The sequence below is a fragment of the Mirounga angustirostris genome, unplaced genomic scaffold, assembly GCF_029215605.1.
Source record: "Mirounga angustirostris isolate CCGP_5_RB_7025 unplaced genomic scaffold, mMirAng1.0.hap1 SCAF_6, whole genome shotgun sequence".
In the NCBI taxonomy this organism is placed as follows: domain Eukaryota; kingdom Metazoa; phylum Chordata; class Mammalia; order Carnivora; family Phocidae; genus Mirounga; species Mirounga angustirostris.
Window position 1 is genome coordinate 138,235,097 of NW_026991714.1, and position 9,725 is coordinate 138,244,821.

A 9,725-nucleotide genomic window follows, 5' to 3' on the forward strand; every position below is an offset into this window, starting at 1 on the left:
AACCAGAACCAGGAAAATTCTCACTCCAGATCGGGCCTGTCACACACAGTGAAAAGAAAATGAATCCACTACCACCTCAAAGAAAGGTAACATTGTGTGACCTGTTGTATGATTGGAAGGTAGGGACATGCTTGTTAAAAGCTAGCGTAGTGTGGAAAAGTAATAAGGATATTAGGGATCCTGTTGTAGAGAATGTAGTATGTCCAAACAGCACTCAGATGCTGTAAGTACTTCTCCTGGCGTTGAATCTGTCAAACCCTGGCTATACAACGGTAGAAACATCTGGATGTTTGTAAACATAAACAAGTGCTTTTTTCCTTCTGGACAGTTTGCAGTATGTGCATAGAAGTAGGCCAGTGGAGCAGTTTAGGATATGGGTTCTAGAGTCAGATAGATCTGGATCTGTACCCACTCAAGTAGCTGGGTAAAACCGGGCAGGTTACTTAACCTCTCTGAGCCTCAGCCTCCTCAACTGTAAGATGGTAACATTACAGAGGATTCTTGTGAAGAAAAAAATGAGAGAAGACAAAGAAAGAGCCCAGCAGAATGTTTGGCACTCTGTTTAAGTAAGAGCTTCATTCAGTATTTATCGCAATTTTGTGTAGCTGCCCTGAGACATCAAGGGACGAAAACAAGATCCTAAAAGAACAAACGCTCTCAATGTCCACAATAGCCAAACTGTGGAAAGAGCCAAGATGTCCATCGACAGATGAATGGATAAAGAAGATGTGAGATATATATACACACACACACACACACACACACACACACACAATGGAATATTATGCAGCCATCAAAAAGAATGAAATCTTGCCATTTGCAACGACGTGGATGGAACTGGAGGGTGTTATGCTGAGCGAAATAAGTTAATCAGAGAAAGACATGTATCATATGACCTCACTGATATGAGGAATTCTTAATCTCAGGAAACAAACTGAGGGTTGCTGGAGTGGTGGGGGGTGGGAGGGATGGGGTGGCTGGGTGATAGACACTGGGGAGGGCATGTGCTATGGTGAGCGCTGTGAAGTGTGCAAGACTGTTGAATCACAGACCTGTACCTCTGAAGAAAATAATACATTATATGTTAAAAAAAAAAAGAAGAAGAAGAAGAAGAAGAAGATAGCAGGAGGGGAAGAATGAAGGGGGGGAAATCAGAGGGGGAGATGAACCATGAGAGACGATGGACTCTGAAAAACAAACTGAGGGTTCTAGAGGGGAGGGCAGCGGAAGGATGGGTTAGCCTGGTGATGGGTATTAAAGAGGGCACGCTCTGCATGGAGCACTGGGTGTTATATGCAAACAATGAATCATGGAACACTACATCAAAAACTAACGATATAATGTATGGTGATTAACATAACATAATAAAAATTAAAAAAAATAACAAATGCTCTCAGTAATCTAGGATTGTTTGTGAATTCTTAAGGCTTGTGAATCCTTCGAAATCAGTGATGTATGAGCAGCTCTGCATCTCAGGCTCCTCACCAGCAGAATGAGAGAATAACAGTACTTACCCTATTGGAAGTAATGTGTATTAAGTGAATTAAATGATTGTACAGTAAATGTTACATAAGCATGTTAAAAAAATAATAAGCTCATAATTAGTGCAGGGCTCTTAGCAAAATAAGCTCCTTGGCAGGAGACGTGGGGGTAAGCTCAATCTAACACACGTTTTCCTGAGGAGACTGGCGGCCTAGGCAGGCAGGAGAGGCAGTCTGAGGTGAGGTGACATGAGGAGGGCAGATCACTGACAGCCTTCCACCTCCTATGCAATTTTCTAATTTTAGAAAGTTGCTAGCTCTATCCCACAGAGCAACTTCCATGGGGCAGGGGGGAAAGAAGTTAAATGAATCATCATTTTAATAAATGCAGGCATCCAAGCTATTTGACAGGATCCAATTGTTGGTTTTTCAAAAGAAGTTGGTTTATCAACAAGGCTCCCTTGTCTATCCAAACATCACTTCCGAATCAAAATATTTTTGACCTACCCCCTACCCCAAGGGGAAAGAAAGGCTGCTAGTAATCGTAAAAACTCTTGAATTCAGAGAGATTTTAAGAGTGTAGTACTAGAGGTTTTTAGTTTTCTATGCCAAAATAATCATGGGAGAAAGTAAGGAAAGGCTCTTGTAATGTTTTCCAGCTATATAAACTTTGTTTTAGGTTATTAAACACCTAGTGTATACAGGGACTATCAATGTGAACAGAGGCGGCAGACAGAGATTACAAAGACATCAAATATTCAAGCTAGATTATCTTGGGTACTGGCCCTTCCATTGTGGTGGGACAAACAGCAATATTTGTTACTTAAAAGCACTTTGTACTTATAAATGAAGAACATGAGCGGGTTCCATGTTGACACAGACACTTAAGAACCTGAGTTAAGAAATTTTCTTTAAAGGTTATTTTGAAATTCAAAATTAAGTCTCTTACCCCATGGATGGCTTCTGGAGACTTCCTCACATTAAGATTTAATGGAGTATGATAGACACTTGTGAAAGTGTTGTTCTTGGGGTTATGGCTAGAAAAAATAGATATAAACCAAAATTAGAAATGTACTTTACCCAAGATGATTGAGTGACTATCCCTAAAGGTATAGTCATTTTTTTAAATTGATAAATATAAAACTTAATAATTGCATGTTAAAAAAAAGATGGCAGTTCATTCAATGGAATATTTTTTAGTTTTCTTAAATGCAATTTATGATTAGTTTTCAATAAAATATAAAAACTCAAAACTCAAAAAAAAAAACTTAATAATTAAGTTTACAATTTTCCAGGCAATGTCTTAAACAAAAAATAAAGGAAATCAAATAAATTCAATAGATACAATTTAAAGACCAAATTTAACTGGAAATGGTCACTTAAAAACTTTCTGAAGAATTAGAAAAGGATTCTGGAATTATTTAAAAGAAAAATATTAAGGCTTTATAGGCATATCTGTGGCAATTACACTGCTCTGAAAAGTATTTAATGATTTGATATGGGGTTATAGCGGGTTGATTTGACTTTTTACTTAGAAGAAATTTGAAAATTTCAATTTTCTGTCCTTTGCATAAAATCCTGCCAGAGGGCTCGTCAATGATTATATGTAAATGAAAAATTGGGGGAAGATATTTCTTGGATTTAACGCTGGGCTGTGTGATTGGAAGCTCTGGTTGGCTACTTGTTAAAAGATAAATAAAACCCAAGAGGTGGTGGGGCGGGGCACCAAACACTTACGCGTGACAATACGGCTTTTTCTGGTGACTCACGAAGTTATTAACCGATAGCATCATCTTGCAAACTTCACAGTGAAAACATGCTTTATGCCAGATCTAGAAATCATATAAGAAAAAGATGTAGCAAAATTACCTTTTCTTCCAGACTCAGGATTCTTATACATTTCCAGGTAAAAATGGATCCTTAGAGATAAAATGGTAATACACACACACACACACACAAACACACACGACTACAATATGTTAAATGAATGAATAACCTTTTTTTTTCAAGGCAACATAGAAGACAGAGATAGAAATGGGTAGAACTGAAGAAAGACGAGAAATACATCTTCTTTTGATTGTTCAAAAAACCCTACACATCCATATGTAAGAAGACAAATCTCCCATATTGGTTATTATTTCCAAAGGCCAAGAAATGTCCACTGACCTGATCTAGACAGCTGATCTTCTCGGCAGGATAAACTCCATACCCACACCTAGAGCAAGCCTGCACATTCATCTTGATGTCCGAAGAGAGAAGACAAAGCTAGGCAACAGGCAAGAAATCCAAGGAAAAGTCCAAGGCTAGCTGTGCAAGTTAAAGCCCCGTGGGCACCTTGATCATTCAAAATCCAACTTCCACTTTCCTTTGCTGACCTTCTAGTTTGAAGTCAGCAGCTGGATGGTTTTTAAAGCTGCCACTTACTCAAGGGACTATTTTAGCGACTCACTCAGCACGCATGCGCCTGGGAAATTAGGTGGAGGTATTTCTAGCTGACATGCTTCTCTAAATAGAAAAATGAACTCACAACAGCATCATGTTTATGTGGGTGACCGAATCCTCGTGTATGACTAGGCAGCATGTAGTAGTTTAACACGAACTGTGATCATAACCCAAGAAAAGAATACAAAGAGATAGGCCATACACTTATCCAACAATCCAATTTAGAAAAGCTCACTCTATGGGGCCTATGACTAAAGCAGAAAGGCCAGCTCCCAAAAATATAAGAAATAAAACGGGATTGATTCAATCCATGGGAAGGGTAAACACTGTACTTGAAATTTTGGCTTTATCTATAAAAAATGTTTACAACATGGGGGGCCTGGGTGGCTCAGTTGGTTGAGCATCCAATTCTTGGTTTCAGCTCAGGTCGTGATCTCAGGATCCTGAGATCGAGCTCTGTGTTGGGCTCCGCACTCATGAGGGAGTCTGCCTGAAGATTCTCTCCCTCTGTCCCTCCCCTCAAATTTATCTCAAATAAATAAATCTTAAAAAAACAATTTTAAAAATGTTTGTAACAGTGAGGCTGAAAACTGATTAAGATATTTATTTGTGTTTAGCTTCTACTAGATTGCAAAACGAAGAACACACTAGAACTCTCAGTGTTTTGACCCCTATGTTATCCTGGACTGTTCCAAGGTCTGACAAACCCTCTCTTCCTGGCTTTGTGTAGCCCCTCCATTCACTTCAGTGTCCACTACATGTCACCTTAAAACAGACCTTCTAGAAACAGCTTACAAAAGATAGCACCTCACCTGTTCCCATCCCTCAGCTCACTACTTCCTATGACACTTACCCAGCTTTATGTTCTTAATAGCAGTTAACCATCACCTGACATCTTGAATATTAGAATCTGCTTTTTAAAATTATCTGTCTCCTCCATCAAAATATAAATTCCATCAAAACAGAATTCCTGGTCCTTGTCATTTCTAGCTCTACTGCCTAGAACAAGGCCTGACACAGAAAAGATGCTCAATAAGTACTTACTGAATCAATGAAACAAATTTAAGACTCTCACCAAAATGCCTACAGAGGCCAGAAGTGAAGTCATAGGTCATATTAGGGACCTTCCCAAGCGAGCAGGCACATACCCCATCTGATGCAACAAACACTCCTAAGTCCCAGCCAACTTGTCGTGAGGGAATCAGTACCCAGTCCTGCCAAATACTGTGACTTCTCCAGAGAAGCCAAATACTTGCATTTATACATCAAAGTCCCTGTTTTGTAAAACACTGGAAATAACACAAGGCCAGGGGCAGCAGAGTCCAGGGCTTGGGCAGGCCACCACTTAGTGACCCTGGGTCTAAATGGTCTGAGATCATGGCTGGGGGTCCCCAGGTGGAGAGAAGTCAGCAGTACTTTTGCGTTGTGTTAGCTGGGGTGACAGGCGGGGGGAAAGGCTGCAAAGCAAGTGAAGAAAAGTACAAAGTAGCATTCACATGACACTAAGGAGGGGCTGCAGTCTTAGGTTCCCATGGATAGAGAGTGGGGCCCAAGGCTGCTCTCTCAGCAGGAAGGGGACCCTAGGCAGGGACTCCGGGCTCCGGAAGATTCCCATGCCGGAAGGTGGTGCAGGGCAGCTTGAATAAATGGGAACAACAAAGAACAAAGACTCAAAGCGTTCCCAGAACATTCTGCTCTGTACCAGGCTTCTCCAGCTTGACCTGGGAAGCGGGCTGTAAGCTCCATAACCACTGAGAGAGGCCTCTGCCCCAATCCAGAGGGATGCAGAATTAGTCAGATTTCATTTAAGGTAAAAGCCACATTAACACTTCTCTGTCTAAGGTGTGATTACCCTGGACAGCTGCAGTCGCTTCTCGCTCACCCTCCTGAAAACAGGAATGACCAGAATTAAGAGGCTGAATTTGACTTGTACCATCACTTCTGCTTGTAAAAGGCATGTATTAGGTGTCAGCAGTCATGCGGAGAAATCACCCTAGCGAACTGGAAATGGACACTGTAAGGAACTCAGGTAAGATCCACACAGCCCCCGTCTGCCTGGCAGGCACCGTGGGCTGTCTCTCCTTTGTCCATCCCACCCCGCTCACATCCGGTAGAGCCCTCCCCCTTGCCACGGTGACTACCTCAGGCCATCCAAGCCTTAGCCGCGGAGCACATAACACTCCTATGGCCTTCGGGATTGGTTCACACCATGTGTCTTAGCCTGGGTTCCCCAGAAAACAGAACATGAGGCAAAGGCTTATGTTCAAGGACTTTATTGAGCATTGTACACCCAGAGAGCAGAAGTGAGGAGGCAGGAAATGGAGGGGTGACAGTCGATATGAAGGTTCATTTCATGAGTAACCTGCAAAAACTTAATTTTATTTGGCGGGTGCATTGGACTGCTTGATCTCCATCTTCCAAGAGGCTGTATAAACAGCTGCTACTCGGGAACATCTGCTACAGGAAGGAAGGGGGAAGAATGGATCTGTGGTCCTGTCTCCCTTTGGTGAAAGGCTGGCCCCATTGGGTGTTAACTCCCCTACACATCTATGCTGTGGGTATGCCCATGGCGTCCCACAACATCTTATGCCTCAACAGCAACAGGGGGAAAGGCAAGGGCAACAGAAGGCCAAAGGCACTGTTGGTCATGCCCCCCATGAAGATGGCAAGCCCACACAGAGCCTGCTGCCCCTGCTGAGCCTGGGCCGGCCCAAGCAGGCAGAGGTCCTGAGACAGGCGAGGCTGCATGGACCGAAAGTGGCTCCTGAGACGTGTCTGATAGGCTGTCCAATCAGCAGAGCGTCCAGGACTTGGGCTTGGTTGTCACGAGCCAGAGCCAGACGGTGGAGAGTCTTGGTCCTTGATTTGGATGCTTCTGCCAACACTGCCCCACGTTTCTTCGGCTTTTTTTTTAAGTCTTGACTCAGAGAGAGATTGTGATCAGTGAAAAACCCCACATTTTGTTTCACATTAATGGCTATCATGTTCAGTGTGTGGGGTAATTGATTTTCTTTTTGAACTTAAAGATAGCACTGACTTATCTCTTCCATTTCCTCCTGTTGATGGTGGCCCCGTTGCTTCAGCCGGTCAAGATCCTTTGGTACCTTGGTTCTGTCATCCAGAATATGAGGTAATTCTTCCTAGCTCTGAGTCATTTCCAGTGCCCTCCAGGGCCGCGGATGTGAAATGGCTTTGAAATTGCAGAGATGACAAATTCAGACGGAGGAGAAAACTCCCTACCCTTTGCTCTGTAACTGTCACTTTGCTTAGACTGGAGCTGTTCCTCCCATGCTGAAGGTGTGTGTCTACCTTAGTTTATGTTCTCCCAAAAGCAGAGCTTGAGGTGAGGATTTGGATGCACATAGTTTATTTGGGGAGTGCTTCCACAAGGCAGGAGTGAGGGTTTGAGTGAGCCAGTGAAGTCAAATGTATTATTCTGAGCTAATTACCACAGTGGGCGGCCTCTAACAACACATAACATAATATAACATAACATGCCGCTACCCCTACCTAGAGCTGAGATACAGAGCCCCCACCTCTCCCCACCCCAGGGCTGAGATCCAAACCTTGTTGGAGAGAGTATGTCTGTGGCTCACTAGATGGCAGAGAAGTCACTGTGGTGCCATGCTGGTGGAACTTGCTAGAAATCTGTCCTCTAGAACTTTCTGGAAGTCCACCCTCTGGGTGCTAGAGAGAGCTATTCATAGGAGTACCTCAGTGGAAGAATTCTGCTATAAAACCATCTGAAGGAGTGCCAGTGTTGCTGGGTTTTGCTGGTTACCGTGCATAGCAGTAGCTGGGCACTGCAGAAGCCTAAGAGCCTGATTCTCCAGGAAAGGACAGGAAGGAAAATTCCTTTTTTTTAAGGCAACCTGATCCTGGTTCTGTCACTAGCAAGTTATGATATGGGCCACTTCTTTGAGCCTCAGATTCTTTATCTATAAAATGAGCAGAGGGATTAGCTGTTAAGGCCCCTTCCAAAATCTAACATTGTGTTTCACTGTATTTCACGAGTAATCTGCAAAAACTTAAATTTATAAATCAGTACCTAATTTTCTTTACTGATAGGGAGTTTTCATTTCTTAAATGATTCACAATGGAATTCCTTTAAAAAGCAAATTATCTTAGTGTCTACTGCACTTATTTACCACTGACATTTCAGAAACACGAATGCTAGATAAAGAGCAACGCAGCCGGTCTTAGCCTGTGTGGGCTGCTCTAACAAAATACTAGGGACCATGTAGCTTATAAACACCAGGAACTTATTTCTCACCATTCTAGAGGCTAGAAGTCCAAGATTAGGGTGCCCGCATAAGGAGATTCTGGTAAGAGTCCTCCTTTGGGATGAAAACAGCAACTTCTGCCTATGTCCTCATAGCGTGGAAGGAACTAGAAAGCTCTGTCCAGACTTTTTTAAAAAATAAGGGCACTAATCCCACTCACCAGGGCCCTGCCCTCATGATTTAAGCATTTCCTAAAAGCCTCAACTCCTAATGCCATCACATTGAGCATTAAGTTTCAACATATTAAGGGGGGGGGGCAGTGGACACAAACTTTTAACCTACTGCATGGCCACATTGGAAATAGTGTAACTGTTTAAAATATTCAGGAATTCAAGATTTTTGCTGAAGCTAATAAATTATAATTATGCCCTGACCCTTACCTGGGGCCAGTCTTCCTTAAACCAAAAGTGTCCTTACCTGGCGAGATTCTAGAGACAATACTGAAGTCTGAGGCCCAGGCTAAAGCAAGCAAACACAAAGACAAGATGCGGTTCTTGCCCCATCTCACGCCATGAAGGTTTCCTTTGCATTCAAGGTGTTGAAAGTTCTTTAAAAGCAATTATTTCTGGCATGGATAAAAGTGTAATTTCTTCTCAGATAGTCACACCGCTGCGAGACCGAGTTAATTAGTTGCTGTCCTGAGGAGCCTTGGAGAGAAAGGCTTTGGAGGCGCGGGCTGGAGGCCCAGGGGTGAAGAAAGGCAAAAATGTGAGTGGTGCGCACGTGTGCGTGTGGCCGTGCGTACACGATTGCGGGGGTGGAGGGGTAGGAGCGAGGTGGGCCGCGGGAAGTGCAGGGTCCCTCGCTCCTTAGACTAAGTCACGGCCACATGCCCAGTGGCTGACACTTGGGGGCTCTCAATAAATATAGCGGGACCGATTCTGGCGCTTCCTCCAGACAACTTCGCCGACTTGCGAGGCGGGAACTCGCCTAAGAGAGAGAGGAGTTCGGGGTCCTACCGTCCACGCGCAAATCGAGGCGCCCCCAAGAGTGGACACCGGAAGCCCACCGGCGACCCCACGGCTGGCCCCAGAAGCCCGGCCGCGGAGAAGGTAACTCCAGCTGCTGCGGGCGCCGAGCACCTCCCTCCCCAGGGTTGGGGCGCCAACAGCACAGATTGGGGTCTGGGGCCTGACTGGGGAAAAGCCCTCCGGCCGTGGCACTGGGTCCCCGGCACTGGTGCGGAAGCCCGAGCGGAGGTGCATACGGGGGCCAGCAGCGCCGGGAGAGAAGGAGGGGCGCCCCTGGCTAGCGCCGGGTCGTCGAGCGCCCAGAAGTCCGCGGAGCGCGCTCTTCCGCGTGCGCGCGGCCGGTTTGCAGAGCGCGCTCCCGGGTCACGTCGAGCGCTGCTGGGGATGCAGAAGGTGCTCTCCCGGGGCCGGTGAGCGCGGCGTCGGGGTCGCAGAGCTGTCGGCAAACTGTCCCCGGCGCGCTCCCCGGGTGCGCGGCCAACTTTGCCAGGGCGCCTTCCCCCGGGCGACGCTCGCGGACCACGGTGCAGACCCGGCGACCAGTTCTG

The 9,725-nt window shown here is 45.0% G+C and overlaps 1 protein-coding gene across 7 annotated transcripts in view; it reads right to left on the reverse strand.

Annotated features, from left to right (window-relative positions):
- NRAP (nebulin related anchoring protein) overlaps positions 1 to 3,893 on the reverse strand; it is a 71,619-nt gene extending 67,726 nt beyond the window's left edge. For 6 of the 7 annotated variants that reach the window (XM_054508396.2, XM_045878864.3, XM_045878865.3 and 3 more), the window contains exons 1-3: positions 3,648 to 3,893; positions 3,219 to 3,313; positions 2,431 to 2,518 (exon numbers count right to left, since the gene is read on the reverse strand). In XM_054508396.2, coding sequence (XP_054364371.1) covers positions 2,431 to 2,518; positions 3,219 to 3,313; positions 3,648 to 3,719 — 255 coding nt within the window. In that variant the 5' untranslated portion in view covers positions 3,720 to 3,893. The remainder of the gene's footprint in view (positions 1 to 2,430; positions 2,519 to 3,218; positions 3,314 to 3,647) is intronic. The other variant, XM_045878866.3, reaches the window with a different exon arrangement.
- Between the last annotated feature and the right edge of the window lie 5,832 nt (positions 3,894 to 9,725).